We start from the raw sequence: 17,149 nt of genomic DNA, 5'->3' as shown, positions 1-17,149 counted from the left end.
TTGTTTTAAAATTAATTGGATTTTAATGAATGAAATTAGCTTACCTATCGAACTAAACTAAAATTGTCTAATGAATTTCTTACATTTTTAAGTGGACATGACGGAGAACATGCTACTCTCCTTTCAGTCTTACAAATTAAAATAAAGGGCATGATATGCACGCAACCTTAATTAAAAACAGCTAAGCACATGCAAAAGAGGGTTGGCAAGTTTTGCTGGAGTTAAAAAAGTTAATACCTTCTCAAACTTTATATCTTGTCTTATCCGGAAAATAAAAAAATGGCAAACACATGAAAACTCTCGAAGTAGAGCTATTTATGTACTGAACGAGCTAAAGCATAATGAAAAATATGTAGTTTGAAGTTTCATTTGCTTTATTGCATTTCACATCGGTTTTCTTATGAACTACCTATTACAGCTGTAGGAACTTCATTAATGCATCGTATATGAGCCGGGGGCTAGCGTCACCGTCTGCCGTATACCGAACACCTCGCAAGGCACCGTCTTCGTTTCTGACTACACCATATTCACCAACAATAAAACCATCAGGAGTTCTTTCCTCGACTCGGTATTTTTTGTACTGCCGACCCTCAACCACGTAGCCGACTTTACAATTCTCTTGTTTACATTTCTCCGTACTGGATTCCTGGACACCATGGCTGCGGCCATCAGTTATAACACTAACTTTTTCATCCACCTCATAGTTTTTTTCCGGGCGTTGTTCTACGGCCCTTTGAGAACTGGGTATATCTGAGGGCAGTGGAACTACGGTAGGCGTAGTAGGGATAGTGGTAGGGATAGCCGTATTTTGCGAAGAGACTTGCCAAGGCGTGTAGTTAGGAAGAGTCTCTGGAGGAAGATTTAACGATGCGGCTGGACTGTAGAACTTTGCTGGTTCACTGTAAATTTTTGCAGGTTCACTATAAACTTTAGCCGGTTCACTATAAATCTTGGCAGGTTCACTATATATCTTTGCTGGTTCACTATAAAACTTGGCAGGCTCACTATAGATCTGTGCCGGCTGACTGTATACTTTAGGCGTTTCATAAAATTGGTTTGAATTACTAGAACCTTGATCGGAGTGAGTGTATGTAGTACTGGGCATATTATTATAATTAGTAGGTTGCTTAGGCGTCTCGTGCACTATATCAAAACTTACTGTCGTCAAACTTACACTGTTCCCCCTTTCACTTGGCGCTTTGTTCGTTAGACCTTGAATATAATTTTTTGAGGACGGCGAGAATGGTATAGATCTGGCGAGTGGGACATTTTCTAAATTCTCAACATCTTTATCTTCATTTTCTGCAGTTATTATGGATTCAACTGAGGATGCCGCTATTGAGTCGTCTGTATCATTATTATTATGCAAATCAAATATTGGTTCTGTACCAGGGATATAACTTTGAGCTACATTGTTTACATCTTTTTTATTCACTTGGTTATGAGGAGGTGATTGCACCATTGGTTTAACTTCTGATATACTTTTATATTCATAACTTTTGTCGTCTATACCCAAAATATTTTTGATCGATGGTTCAGCAATGGAGTCTTCATCTTGATTTTCAAAATTAGTTGATGGAGTGATGGGAGCTGGTTCCGTATTTTCAGTTCCATTTAAATCTTGATGAAACTGGAAAGGGTGAACTTGATCTAATGTATGATGGCCTTTTGCTTCTTTCTTAGCATTCAACTGTCTTATAAATTCTATATTAGCTCCTATTAAATTTGGTGGTAATTCAGTCGTTACTGTTTCTTTTATTTCTATGTTGTTGATGGACGGCGTTGCATAAGTAGTAGTAAGCGAAGTTGGAAAAGTGTTTTGTTTTAAGCTTTCTTGAGTATTTTCGGTATTATTAAAATCACTTTTTGTTTTTATTCCACCGACTGCGACTGACGAAGTGATTCGCACAGAAATCACTTGATCGTTGTTGCTTTCATCTTTTGGTTTGTTGAGAGCATCGTAGGAGTATTGTTGGTGCGTGAAGTGGTCTGGTTCTCCTTGACTTTGGGTAGGTCTCGGTGTTACGATTCCACATTGCAAGATCTGAAAATAGGAAATAAAAAAAGTATTAGCAAATTTCCATCTCGCACGATAAATGAGCTCTCTAAACGCTTTATCATATGTAACTTTTCAAGGTTCATTATTTTATTATGTAGGTTTTTAGTGAGTTTTTAAAAGACAATAAATTTGCAAATGTAGATTTATATATTACCACGATAAAGAAAATAATTTAGTGACTAAGAAGATCCTGTACCTATATGCCGTGACTCACGAACTGTTATTATTGTGACCTACAATTAAACATCTAGGAAGTGTCGTTTATGTCAACGTCTTATTTCAATCAAGATCATCTTTACTTTTAAGTGGTCTGTACTGAATTTTAAAACATACAATGTCTTTAAATGATCTTTTCCAAGATGATATTGATCGGTTCGATTAAATTTAATTTCATCGTTTCCTAAAGTATAATCATATAGTCGCTGGCGCTGGTAATATCGGAATATTGAAATTACAGAGAAAACAACCAAGTACGAGTAAGTACATAAAATATTATTTACGTTACACAGGAGTATATTGTTGTTCATAGTACTCCTGTTTAACGTACAACGACGCTAAGGCAACTTGATCATGTTACTGTTAATTTCCAAATTAAGAATACTCTATATTCTATAACAGTAGTAGTAGTAACCTATCAATAACATGTTTGTATGCCATTAAGTCAGCGCCAGCCCATTTGTCGGCTTCAATACGAGACACTCACCGACATAAAGGATATGTATGCGATCATCAATAACTGATAAATTAGTAAGTACGACAATGTTTTTTACCTCCCACAAGTAGTCAATTATTGTTATTGCGTATGTCCGAGTGATATTGCCGAGCGTTTCTTCTTATGTGAGACAAATAACCAGCTCGAAATATGTTCCGGATACATTGGACACGGACATTTACGTTAACCTGACAGTGTAAAAAGTTAATGTGCTAGTTTGACCTGCGAAATATGTGGAACAGGTTGTGCTCCGGCCAGTAGGAATGCTCCAGACAAAGCCTCGTTTTTACAGCATAATAATTTCGATCCACATAATTTAACGTCAAAAGAATCTGAAATATCAGCATTTAGGAATATTTTATAGGCTTGCTTTGATTAAATTGCAGTATTATTATTGTTTTGTATGTAACTATTATTTAAACGTAACTAACAGTTAAACCTGAAGTTTAATATGAAATCTTTGACTTTGAATAAGTTAAAATAATCTGTTTCAGTTAAATAAGTAGTTGAAATATACCGACATTTCTAGAATTCCGCGATACCGTAAATGGAACTTCCTGTAGATTGGTTCATTTTTTTGCATTTCTTTCATTAATGATGACGAACATTGATCACGTGTTGAACATTGTAACTATGCACTGATTGATAAACGATAATATTAGTGCTGTACTTATCACATTATGACCTAGGCACATTAACATCGGCTTGGAAAAACGAGCTTTCTCATTCATTTTGTTTTTTCTTAGTCTGACACGGGTTACCTTATTGGAATATGTTTAACAGGATATGTTTTAAAACAAAGCAACTATCAAAAAAGTTGAAAATCGTGCAAGGGATATATAAAGATTGAATGCTGATTGAGATCGTGAATGTTAATTATATTATTAACATTGAGGTGCGACGGAGCATTAGAAACGGAGCGGAAACGGAATGCCAGCCAGCCAGCGATATGACGCTAATTTGAATGGAGTTACATCCCAGTAACACGCATATTGATAAGAAATAAGTATATAATGTAATTCCTTTCAAATCACAGGTCTTTTTTAATACTCAATTTCAATAATGGGTTAACCCTACTTACTACCTTGATAAGTCAGCCCCTCAGACTCGAGACTCGTACTCTGAAATCTGAAACGACGATTGAACCCGATTCAATCTCAAAGCTAGATTCAACCCAGTGATAGGATGAATTTCTACATTTGATCCAATAAGATGAAACACGGGTTTGAATCTATTGTAGATTTATAAATCAATTGTGGTTTTGTATTAAGGACCTTAATAAAAGAAACTATTTTTTTGCGGGGAAACACGTTACACAAAAGGCTAGTGCAGCGTGTGGGTGGTGTTTAGGTAGCGATGGCAACTTTTTAAATACGATAGTGGTTCGTATCTTTGTGAGGTGGTAACATGATGTTTTTGGAGTCGGTTTTATTTTTTTTATTTATCATTTAATAATATTTTAATACATCGTTGTGAATCTCATCTGAAGGTTACCTAAATCTTTTGTTTCTTAGCAATTGTTTTAAATTAAAGTTATTTTGTTCCAATTATCGCAATTGATATAAATCTTGTAATTAATTTAATTATACTTAGGGAGTTCTGTTGCCTTAATATGCACTAACTAGCCAGAGGGAAGTCTAGTCCCAGGTCGGAGTGGCCCGGGCGCTGTCAGTGACCGCGCCGGCCTTGCCTGCCAGCTGTCAGACAATGCACTCACGTCACAGATGAATTCGATGAACGATCGAGATAAAGTCATTTGTTATCTACATCGATAGACTGATAGATGCCGGCGATAGTCCTATTAAGTAACTAATAACAGAATTACGATTACCAAAGTCTACTTAGACTTAATTTATTGCAATACTTTACATATTTAGATCAATTAACATTTATTGAATCGCTAAGTACACACAGATTCTGTCGCTGTATGATAGCTATAAAACGCAATAAGTTAGTAACTAGTAGATTACATTTTTCATACTTACCTACTTTGTATGAATAAATGAATGAAGTTACTCGTACTCTTACTGACTTTTACAATGGCTCAGTAGGTTTTATTTCATTTACTTTATTAGGAAAATATTCTGATATAAATTCGTCAAAGTTATATGACTTATGATGATTAAGATTAATTGATCACAAATTACGTTATCAAATACTCTTTTGGTGTATTATTAAGCAACAGGAAAAAGCAAACTAGTTCAAAAAATTATATAGCATCAATTATTTCCTCGGTAGATAAGTAGGTAGGTACAGGTCAGAAAAAATAAACCAGATCACATTGGAATTCCTAAACAAAAACGTGGGTGGTACGCGGTTTTACTTCGCACCTATCCGTGTAGCTTCATCGAACTACACAGATGATGAGAACAGGTAGGTACTTACATTGCATTCAAACATGTCAATATATCTAACCTTAATGTCTATCACTGTAAAGTTACCTTAGATATTGACCTAAGTGGGTGTAATTGCGGAAGCATACGAAATTCCGCTGTGAAGAAACTGCGACCTTACACTGAATGTATGAAGTATGAATGGTGTCAGGCGCTATGTGACCATAAGTAGGCACTGGCTCGTGTTCGCTATTTACATTCAATTGATAGTTCATACCTAGAACTTGTAAATAAAAATGTCTTGGTTTTGTCAAGGCGGAAAAATAAATATTACTTTAATTAACGATGCCGAAACAAATTGCTACTAATATTTTTTGCCATATCGTGTTGACTTTGCAGCGTGGTTTGTAGGGTTCGGAAAAGGGTCCCAGTAGTTCACGATTTCATAACTACAAGCCAGACAAAAACCTTTCCTTCTTTCATTAGAACTTCATCCCGTAGAGGGGTTATCAAAAAAATATATCCCACTATCTACTAGTAAATGTGCTATCACTTAATGTAACTGCTCATTCGTTTTCGAATCTACATATGCAACAAAAAAGGCACAAATGACAAAAAGCTGAGTACTGGTCCTACGACCTTGATGCTATTTCCTCTTTTTCCCGTCAATGTACAAAATTATACTTACTTTCTAATGAATGGAGCTTTTGAATGTATTTAGAAAATTGACTTTTAACAAACGGAGCTTTGGAATGTATTGAGATTGTCTTTTAAATAAGGTGACTGACTGACTGACTGACGCACAGCCCAAACCACTGGACGAATCAGGTTGAAATTTGGCATGCAGGTAGATGTTATGACGTAGGCATCCGCTAAGAGAGGATTTTACGAAACTCCACCCCTAAGGGGGTAAAACGGGATCCACGCGTACGAAGTCGCGGGCGGCCGCTAGTATTTAATAAATCAGCTCTTAAGCTCTTAAGTCCTAACTCCAACAAGCGTAGGTAGAGCACCCACAGGCCACGCCCCGCCGGCGCCACGCACTTGAACCGTGGTGACAGTCCTCTAAGGCCACGCACAGCTTTTTTGCTTTGATATAGTTAATAGTTATGTATCCTCATTTTACTTACAATAAAGTACCTACGGTTGCGTAGAACATAAACTAGGTAGGAAGAACGGTTACGCCTAGACTCCAGAAGACCAGATTTTACTCGCATAAAAACCATGAATAGAATGTTGTTTATATTGTTTTAGGTATTGTTGAACACCCAAAAGTAGCGTCAGTATAATAAAAGTGACAATGTTTACTATAGTCATAAATAATATGTATTAAGCCAACAAAATAGACGTTGAAAGAATGATAGATCACGCGTTTGATTTGTTCTCTGTACTTCAATACTAAGCTAAAATAAAGTAAAATTATTATTTTAGTAGATTAAAGTATCATTGAAAGTTGAAATGCGTGTCTGTATTAAACGATTTCGATATGTTTTAGTTTAAAAATACAAAAACCAAAATAAGCTTTAAAATGGACCTAACGCGTTGATGTCTAAAATAGGCTACGAAAATTTGAGCGGCGAAATCCATTATGTTTATGTATATTATATTTAAATAAACTAATACATTTATTTTACATAAAACAGATAACAGTATGAACCTTCCAGTACATTTGAGATTTGGTATCTGGTTGGGAAACGAGTAATTTAATCGTTGATTGTAGACAAAAACTTTGCTTTAATGGGCACGTGAAATTAAGTATTAGTTATGGGAATCGAAGCTAATCGAAGTTCCTGTTTTGAGTGTGCAATTATCCATATGGTCCTTGTCTTGTTAAAGTTGTGCTTATGCGGAGTTTTTGCTTTGTCCCTAGTTGTGAGTATTTTTTGTGTTGAGGGTGAAAATTATGAATAACTTAACTTGAGGACTTGAAACAATGCAATTTCAAACGTCGTTTTCTGAATTTATTTATCATAAAATACCGAGCTTTAGTACTTGGCGAGAGCTTAGTCTTTAGAATAGAATAGAACACACTTTACTGTAACATGTAGCAAGACATGATCCATAATAATTGCCTTGTGGAATATTTTGCCGAGATAAATTCACAATATGAGTAATAGGTATGTAAGAAGTGTGCATGAATGTACGAGTGTATAATAAAAGGTTTGTTCTAAGGACTGGAAGGTCATCAACTTCGAGGGCGAACTGTCGCAGCCTAATTGAACCGCGGCGCGCGGTCAGCTGCTCGCTTCGCGCATGACATAATACCAGTCATATTTCACCCAATGTTTGAACCGATACTGAACTTGACAACGATTTTAATTTCTACAACAAACCATTCGCTCATAACGTTCTCGAAGGTAAGCAATATTTTACCAGTCTGACTATTGACATTATAAAATATGTGCCGAATAAAAAAAGTGAGCTGCATGTATGCTGATTTTGACGCATTCTTTTATCGCCTGAAGACAAGAAGTGGAAAAATTATATTACTTTGTAGTTTGTGTCAATACACCTTGGCGATCTAACATTGAAACAATCTTTCTATGACCCTAGCAAATAGAGTTGGTATGAGTAGAGTAGAATGTAAGTGTGTAAGCAGTAGTTTTCTTTGACAAAAGTGAAATAAGGCGCTTTGTTAACTTTTGTCATAAAAATCTGCCAAAGGCGCTGGCAGAATTCGGGTGCATGCGGATTCACCAATGACTGTATTTCAGTTATTATAATACACCTGCTTGTTACGATGACATCTTACCTATACCTACTTTTGATTAGAATTTTACGGTGACATTGGTGATGCATCTGTATGAACAATGGTCTGGGTTGTAACTAATTTCGTAACGTAGAAGTAACGTATCATATTTCAGGTCAATTATTTTCCCGATCATAACTTTAGGTTTGACATCCCTGTCTTTCTTTTGTATACTAAGGACTAATGCACGTGGCATGCCCGTGAGCGGTAATGAAAGAAAGAAAGAAAGAAAAGTATTTATTCGATGCTAGTACAAAATAAAATAACAAATAGATATAACAAAACCAAACAGTAAAGTACATGCACCAAAATGGCATCTGCTCAGTATAAGCCGTGACGGCAGAGAGAACGTCACGACCACTGGTATTCTGCGGATGCCAGTTGAGCAAAAGGGCGCAGCCCGCCCAAGAACAATCGGTTTACAAATAAGTGATTTTAAAAATTAATACAGCTTTGACAGGTAATTTAATTAAACAGCTTATGCGAAATTTTGATTATTAAATAGTAGCTTAGTTAGACAAATATTATGTAACAAAGAGTAGGTAATGGACGGATTTGTGTAGTTGCCCGAGCTAGTAATAGTTATGATTACGTTTTCATGCTAAATATCGGCTTCCGTTTGCAATTCTGCGATTATTAACACTGTTAGTATTATCGATTAGCTCGCGTATCTCATTAATCTCATGATGTACGAGTGCATAGATCTACTGTCAGATTTGAGTTACCTGATTTATTTCCATTGAAATATAAAAACATGTTTGTTTCATCAAAATGTCCATCGTTTTATACATACCTATAGTAGATATATTCTCCAGTTTTAAACGTGCCGAGACTAAGAAATTTTAACTACTTAGTTAAGCTAAGAAGAAGCTTTCATTAAACTATAATCTGATACAATTGTGCCTTATTAAGTGTACGAAAATGTTACGAGTCTTACTTCGGGCATAAAACAATTGTTTCTTTTGTTTTGAGCAAATTACAACATAATTCATGAAATACTCTCAAGTAACGTTAAAAACTAAAATGATTAAAGATGCTTGATACTGTAATTGTATTTAGTACACGACCTCCAATTTTCAGTTGGTAGAATAGTTTAAAACACTGACTCACGAATGTAAAGTCATACACACTTTGTATTTCTGTAAAACATTTCTAGACGAACGTGTAAAAACTCGAACATGACTTCCGATCATGAATTTTGGACTAGCGATTCAATTAGTATTGCATCATTTAGGAAAATGCGAACACGCTTCTGTGGATTTAGATTAACTACAAGAAACGTGCGTAATTCTAATATTGCTTCTATAATAATGATTTAATTGTCCATAATCGTAAAACGTGCGTTCAACTAACTTTTTTTTATTTAAAAATATCTAAATCGCACTGTGTTACACATATATTACGTCAGCCAGCTTATAGTTTCTTTGTTTTTGCTTTACAAAATTAAATTGATTCGTTTACAAAATGTACAATTTATCTGGAAAATACCATCGTTGTAAATCCCAAACAAGTAAACCTATCAAATAAACAGCGTAATTTATCTGGAATTACCTATTTGTCTTTATTACCTTCATATGGACTGCACCGGGCTATTGTAAGTACATAGGGTGAGGCGAGAAAACCAGTTCTGATTTACCAGATCGTGCGGTATTTTAAACTCGAATGCAAATAAATTGGTCGATGATAAAGAACTTGAGAGCACAAAGGGACATATCGTTACAGATACGGCGTGTTACCGCCTCCAACTATAGCCTCAATTGTAACAGAATTAAAAATATACTGGAAACCGATAAAATATTTATAAAATGCGGTCTTTCTTTTCTGTCTGTAAATAGCCGTGGGATGTTGGCTCGACTTTTAATGAAAAACATGCTGCACATTGCTCTTATTTCCATTAATTTAGCCATCAGCATCCTTGTACTGACGACGGCACATCAAGCTAAGCTTTGTAGCATCTTGTAAAGGATGCTATTTTCACATCTTGATGTAGATACATTCTGAGAAGGACTATGTAGGAAATTATTATTACCCAGTGCACTATACGAGGCCTCTTGGAAACAAAAACTGTGCAACAGGAAGTGGTCGCGCCCGCGCCTCAACTAGAGCAAAATACTTACTCCTCACTGCCGATCCAGTTTTGTAAAGAGCAACCTGACATTTATTAAACGTATGTCGATGTTTACTTTTTACGTCCACTTCATTATCTACACCCACTCATTGGTTACTGGTTTTAATAATAATCGACAAAACAATTAACATTAATCTTCATTGCAATTCAACAATTCATAAGTTACTCACAATTTTGTCTAAATCATTGTAGATGAAACACCGATTATATTCAAATAATAAGTATGTAAATTAGATTAGGTATTGTTTAAGCCTAAATATGACGCAGTGGAAATCTTTTAAAATAAAAATTCATTACACTCTTTCAAGTTGCCTTCACTGCTTAAGTTAAATAAATTATTAGTATTAAACATGATAATAAATAATAAATAAATTATAATATAATAAGAATATAGCTACGAGTATAGCTTGAGTTTAAGAGAAGTTGCCGTAGAAAGTGAGCAAAGTAAGTAAGGTCTAGCAAATAAAAGCTTTTTAAGCCTTCGCGTTTAGCTGGAGACTCGGGTTGAAACCTCTTGAGCGTTGCTTTTTATATTTATTTCGTATTCCACGATACCGGGTTACTTGATACAGCTTATTCGAAATAAACAGTAGGTATTATTAGCTATTCTTTTTAACTTTCGTATACTTACATAAAACAAAGTTGCTTTATTGCTTTAAAAACAGCTGAAGAAATAATAAATTGAGAAACTTATGTAGTTAGTAGGAAATAGGAACTCAAAACATGCCCTTAGTTCGTTTTCTTTATATTAATTAGACTAATTCAGTCATGCCTCTCTGCTTTAAGGCATGTTGCTACTGTGTAACCTACCTATTAAGTATTAGTTTAACAGATAGTTTCATTTCGATATTTATCAGTATAATCTTCAACACTGATATTGTATGTAGGTAAAGTTAGCAAATCGAAAGCTAGGCTGGCATGACAGGGTCATTGGTTCACGATTACACTGCTTTATATTTTATTATGACATATGTTTTGAATATTCACTATAATAAACGGCATATTTTAATGAATTGCAATGGGGTGACCTCAGGCGAAGGTTTAACATCTATAGGCAATAGGTAATATCTATAATTAAGGTCTAACATTACGGAAAATAGTTTTCTAGTAACTAGTGCGATATTTACTTAATGCTCTTCATATTTATTATAATTAAAAAAATATATAAATTGTGTCATTGAATTCCAAAGTTATGAAAAAAGATCAATTAAAACAGCTGTTACATAAAGTTTTGTTTCTTTTACTGTTGGAGTATTTTAATATAATAATGTGATTTATAATAAAATGTGTAAAGTATTACCAGCAAAAACATCCACAGGGACTTGCTGTTCATCTCGTAACCCCAGCTGCACTCCTGGACGTAGCGCCTGTTCGAGTCTACTGTATTGATAAGGACATGTCCACTTTTTCAGGTAAGATTAACAAAGACATTTTAAAAAAGTTTTCAGGCTATTGTTATTCGGCGGCTCCAGGTCACAACGTAAAACTAAGCGAAGACCTCTAATTCACTATTCGATTATTCGAATCTGAAAAAGCGACTCGCTTCTAGTACACGAGTGCCGTGCGCGCGCGCCGCGATCGACTACCTACGGCATTCAGTAGTGCTACTGACCTTGCCAATTAAGATTTTATTTTAATAATGCACTTTCTTATGACGTATCAGGCTCTAGCGGGCGTTGAGGTCCAGACAGCCAATGTTTATCAAATAAAATAAAAATCAACATAATATCAAACTAGTGATTTATTTGAAAATATCTGAACTATACTTATTTATAAAATATGTCATGTTTAATTCAACACAGTTTTCTTTATGAACAAAGAAGTGGATGAGAATTAACGATTAATTGCGTCCAGCGCTCCGGAAAATAATTATTTGTAACAAAAATTTTAGTTAACGAGATTCATTATTTTAATAATAATAATAAACAAATACATGGAACCGTTTGTTGATGCTAATGTCCGTAGTAAGGATCGTGACCGTACTGGGGAGCGGGGTACTGTGCGCCTGCGCCTCCGTACTGGGGAGCTGGGTATTGAGGCTGGTGGTATGAAGGAGCCTGGAAAAGAAAATAGTTACATCAGAATTATCGAAAAAAAATGCAAGACCTTAGTCAAGGAATCATTATACGTTCATTTGGAATGATGCCAAAATCAAATAGAAACGAACTAGTGTTTTAACTTAGATTTATATTTATATTACGAAATGTATTGTTAAACAATATTTATAAACAAAAGAAAAACTTAGTTGTTATAGAGTCGCTTAACTTCATATAAAAATCAATATGAAGACAAAAAAGAAAGTAAATAAAAGGTAAATAATACGTAAATAGGTAGATTAGTTTTTTCCAGTAATTAATACCAAGTGAGCATAATATCTATTTCTAACTTGTTACGTGTACTTAGGTAAGGATGTCAAAAAAAGATTAAGCATATTTTCTACACAATTTACGAACACAATAAAGTACCAATATCGAAACGAAAATCCGGAAAAGCTCCGTTACTTAGCTCCGTCACTTACTTGATTAATATTGCGGATTCGGAAGCGGATTTTAATTTCTAAATGAATGTGGACATTTACATCATCTCGGTTTAGATACTGGCTGCTAGACATAGACGAGTCTTTGATTGTTTCTGCCTACTAATTACAAATTAATAGTCTGTTTTTTAGTTATCAATGTGTTTCGGTCATGTAGTTTTAGAAAAAAGTCTCACCTGGTAGCTATACGATGGCTTCTTCTTATCGTGATGATGATGCTTCAGCTCGCCCAAATGATTTTCCAGCAAATCCTTCACCTTGATCTTGGTCGCCAGCATATTCGCTGCTAGTGCTTTGTCGAACGCCTTCAGTTCCTTGATCTTGGCTTTGATGGCCCAGAGTCCGTCTTTGACGAGGTCCAGCTTGTTGCCATCTTCCTCGTACTCATACTCGTCGTGGTCGTAGGAGGGCGTGTCGTACGCAGCGCGGTACAAGTGCTGGTCATCTTCATCCAAGTCGGCGAAGCGCGGGACGTTTCTTGACAGCACTGTAAAGCAATGTAATATAATTAGATTAGATTAGTATTAAAATGAACCGAGATGAAAAAATGTGAATACATAAAAGGTAATTCAGATAGTTTTACTACACCAAAAAGAGTAGGTTATTGCTAAAACGAAACGTCGCTATTCGACTAGCTTGAAATTAAAATTAAACTCAAAATTGCTTTAATAGATACAGGTCATATCGTTACAAATTCATTGTTTGTTCTAATTAAATTTCAAATAAGTACCTAGTACTTATTTCAATTTTGCACATTACTATTTGATTAACGTGCAAAATAACCTCATTAATTACGAGAAGGTAAATGTGCAAAGCCATATGAAAACCTGTATTGTTAATTTAGGAAAGCTAATTATCTTTATTGCTAGTACTTACCCGGGCTGAGACTGAGCACTAGGATAAAGTACAATGCTTGGCAGAGCATTGTGCACGAACTTACGATGTTCGCGTGCTAGCGATCTGATACGAAGTGCTGCGGCTGGTGGTTGAAATCTGCATCTGAATAAATATTTGTTTACCCCCCCATATATAAAATTTATGGTCTACCGCCAGTTTTATACTCCCTTTTTGCTCGAACCAATGAGTAAGAATAAAAACAAGAAGGAAGGTAGTAACAAACCCTGATGGAAAGAAGACATTCATTTATTTTTAACTACCTACAGATGTGATTTGTCTCTTGTAAGTTTTGGAGTACTTATTATTATTCTGTGGTTTTGGTTCTATTGTTTCTTCTCAGCATTTCTTTATATCATTCAAATAAATGCACCAGTTTATCGAGATATAAATAAATCAAAGCGCGACAAAGTACATTTTATATTAGTGTAATATAAGTGGTCTAGACGAGTGTCTGCAACCGGTTGTAATGGGTTGCACTTAGAGTAAAGGCAGATTAAAGATGTGTTTACATTGCGAATATACAATAGAAGTACCTATCAATATAAAGACATCAAGCATACTCGTAGATTACAAGTAGGTAATGTAATCAATTTTTAGTACTTCATTTATAATTATGTTTTTAGTCCACCCACAGTACCAATTAACATGTTAATGACACCGTGTGAAACAGTCTTAATATTTACTTTTTGTAAAGTGATCTTATGTGAGATTACTTGTTTAAGTTGTGTAAATGTTAATTATGTTAAATTTTATACGACGAGTGCCCGCCGTACTTGTTTGTGTGTATAAAATACCTACTTATTTGTAACGTGTGTATGAAAATTAGATAATTTGGTTCTGAATCTGAGCTTTTATGTGCAAATAATTTAGCCATTATAATTAATCAATACTAAGTCGGAGTTGATAACACTCTCCGAAATATGAACGAGGATTATAATAATTATATTTTTACTAAAGACTATTTTGTTATTTTAACAAGATTAATAGTTACCATAAAAGACAGTAGCCTATTCAGTGTTTTAAACAACACAATATGATTGGAGCAATAAACGTTAATCTGTTTAATGTCTATCTATTGTTATGATCAATCTAATGCTAACTACCTAATTGTGTTGCATATAAGCAATTAATTAATACAATTCGCTCATTTGTCACTTCTCAGTTGTTTGAATATCAACGTATGTACTCGTATTATCGTACATATATCAAACAAAATTAAACTTAAGCTTGACTTACCTGTCTGTCCAGTTGTCTAAATTATTTTAGTCAAGTACGTAGTAAGCAAATAGTAGAAATTAAATGAAACAGTAATTATTTTGTATTAGAGAGGAAAGTGACCAAATATGGAACACGTTAGTATCTTATTAGTAGAATTAATACATATAGATAAACTCGAAAAAACAGTTCTGCGCAATAAGTTTATTTATTAAACTATTCAATTTAAATAATTATAATCATAATTTTGCGTTTTGTTACTAAGTATCTAAAAGCGTAAGGTACGAGTAAAACAATTAGATTTGAAAAAGATTTAACTTAAATTCACAAATGGTTAAATTCACTTTTTAAAGATTAAAAAAATTAAAGTGTTCCACATCAGGTTATTTTTCTTCTAAACATTTATTTTGTGATCGACTTAATCCACTAAATAATTATTGGTTTACTTACGTACCAATTTTCAATCCAATATATTGGTGAACACATATTTCGTCTAATTTTAATGATAGATCTACTGTAATGTAACAACTTCCTTGAATAAATTAATCGAATTGACTAATAAAAAGGCCAATCAATACTAATCCGAGACGCCCGCCACAGTCTCTAGGCTTTTTGTACAGTCGGCAGCACATAAAACTAAACGTTTTTGTTGCAAAATTGCACTTAATACTACATACATAAGATATGCCACTGCAGTGTTTAGCTAGGTGTACCGTCAGAACCTACAATGTATTTGATAGTAATAATGTATGTCATACCATTCAATTATACATCTAATCCAATTGCCTATGGACATAATAATTGTGTACTTTGTAGCATAATAATTTAGGTACAGTCAGAATCAAGTAAGTACACAAACATTATTAATGTTCAACTATTTTTGAAGATTGTACGTTACTTTTTATAATATTTGCAAGGAATACTTAGGTACATTTAAAGAATAATGTAACACTTCTTTACTTCTACGTAATCGTGATTTTTACAATCTAAAGAATATCCAACATTCTTACATTATAAACTAAATACCTATTAATATTTTTATGGAAAGCAATTTCAGTGCTAATTTTAATCAAAATTATAATCAACGATTTAAGACTAAATGATTTTTAACTAAATTAACTATAATTATTAAATAGGGAAGACGGTATGTTATAAAAAGAATAAAAAAATAACGCATGATAAAGTAAACAGCAAACTTGTACAACATTATTCTGTACATACATACTTAAACATCAATATTTATTTTAATTAGTGGCAAAAAATAATGTATTCAAATTGAGGATTGGCTAGACACCAATCATGTATAGCAAATAATGATGATTTATCGTTTCAAGCGGTACATGACTTATAATTATACTCTAACGTCTAATTAGAACAATTACTTGGGCCTCCGGTAGTCAATATGTATCAATTAAGGATTTTTTATTCTACTAGCAAGCCATGCATAGGTACAATAATTTGTTTGTTATGTACTACGTTATGAGTACCTATATCAATTTCGTATTGATTTTCAAGGTGGGTTAGCCTATATTTTATTGATTTATTTTAAACAATTATTTATAAACTGATAATAAACTAAAATAGGGCCAATCGTATTTGTGTGCTAAATGTAGCAAGAAAAGTTCTAATCTAAAGAGAACTTAAGTTTCAGAGAGCTAGAAACACCTATGTACTGTGTAACAATGCCTACTTTTAATAAACATAAGTAATTATTACTTACTAAATAACTATGAGTAGTACAATATGATATTAAGTTCATAACACCATTTTCTCTAGGGGTTGCATAAAATATCTAACAGCCTGTTAATAAAATAATTATTACTTTGAGCTTAACTTACATAAATGTGGACTTTGGAGTTTGGACTACGGAAAAGCATAAAGATGCGAAAGCATTTGCTATATTTCTGAACAAGCTTGTATTTTATTGTTCAGTATGTAATTAAGTATAATAAATAATTCATTTTAATAATGGCAGTTGACTGCTGGTGACATGTACCAATTAATATAATCTTGATTAAGGATGTATATGACGTATCTTCGTGGACCTTAGAAGCGGGTCCGTCTCCGCGACTGTCACAAGGCGGCTCGCGCCTTATACAATTCATCGTCGAGGTCGAACGCGGGGTCAGCGTACCCAGAATCGTCGTAGCGGAGCGACCTGAAACACAGGTGTTCTGTACATCTGTACTGGCTGGTCATGGTAACATTGTAAACAATTTTTAGCTCTGAAAGTATCGGGCGGGCGTCGTAGCTACTGTAGCAGCGTTGGATTTTATCGTAGCAGCACATGGTTGCCGTAGCAGATACTACGCTCGTGCAGTAGCAGCTCATAATATCAATGTAAGATTGCCCTGCTAAAGTAAACTTATCCTGGAACTGACTTTACTAATGTTAAATTTTTAACTGTCAGGTGTGCTGGTCCTACACCTGGACGGCGGCGGCGAGCGCGAGGAGGCGCGCAAGAGCGCGGGGTCGTCGTAGCGGCGCGACACCACGTGAAGTCTCCTCCAGCCGACAAGT

At 34.4% G+C, this 17,149-nt stretch overlaps 2 protein-coding genes across 2 annotated transcripts; both read right to left on the bottom strand.

Moving 5' to 3' along the window:
- Positions 1 to 356: 356 nt before the first annotated feature.
- LOC135072535 (uncharacterized) lies at positions 357 to 11,565 on the bottom strand. Its single transcript, XM_063966477.1, has 2 exons — positions 11,282 to 11,565; positions 357 to 2,044 (listed from the first exon to the last, which is right to left on the bottom strand). Exons 1-2 carry the CDS (start codon positions 11,312 to 11,314, stop codon positions 413 to 415), a joined length of 1,665 nt encoding a protein of 554 aa, XP_063822547.1. The 5' UTR covers positions 11,315 to 11,565; the 3' UTR covers positions 357 to 412.
- Positions 11,566 to 11,723: 158 nt separating this feature from the next.
- On the bottom strand, positions 11,724 to 13,442 carry LOC135072808 (uncharacterized). Its single transcript, XM_063966845.1, has 3 exons — positions 13,394 to 13,442; positions 12,694 to 13,004; positions 11,724 to 12,038 (listed from the first exon to the last, which is right to left on the bottom strand). Exons 1-3 carry the CDS (start codon positions 13,440 to 13,442, stop codon positions 11,934 to 11,936), a joined length of 465 nt encoding a protein of 154 aa, XP_063822915.1. The 3' UTR covers positions 11,724 to 11,933.
- Between the last annotated feature and the right edge of the window lie 3,707 nt (positions 13,443 to 17,149).

Source organism: Ostrinia nubilalis, chromosome 6 (genome assembly GCF_963855985.1).
Source record: "Ostrinia nubilalis chromosome 6, ilOstNubi1.1, whole genome shotgun sequence".
NCBI lineage: Eukaryota > Metazoa > Arthropoda > Insecta > Lepidoptera > Crambidae > Ostrinia > Ostrinia nubilalis.
The sequence above is the reverse complement of the archived record's forward strand: the minus strand, read 5'-3'. Positions and strand labels throughout refer to the sequence as shown.

Excerpts from the sequence above, each read along its gene's own strand:
- LOC135072808 (XM_063966845.1), bottom strand. The coding sequence starts at position 13,442 with ATGCTCTGCCAAGCATTGTACTTTATCCTAGTGCTCAGTCTCAGCCCG. Across the intron at positions 13,005-13,393 it reads AGTGCTCAGTCTCAGCCCGG|TGCTGTCAAGAAACGTCCCG; the intron begins GTAAGTACTAGC and ends ATTGCTTTACAG. Across the intron at positions 12,039-12,693 it reads AGCCATCGTATAGCTACCAG|GCTCCTTCATACCACCAGCC; the intron begins GTGAGACTTTTT and ends TTTCTTTTCCAG.
- LOC135072535 (XM_063966477.1), bottom strand. The coding sequence starts at position 11,314 with ATGAACAGCAAGTCCCTGTGGATGTTTTTGCTG. Across the intron at positions 2,045-11,281 it reads CCCTGTGGATGTTTTTGCTG|ATCTTGCAATGTGGAATCGT; the intron begins GTAATACTTTAC and ends TCCTATTTTCAG.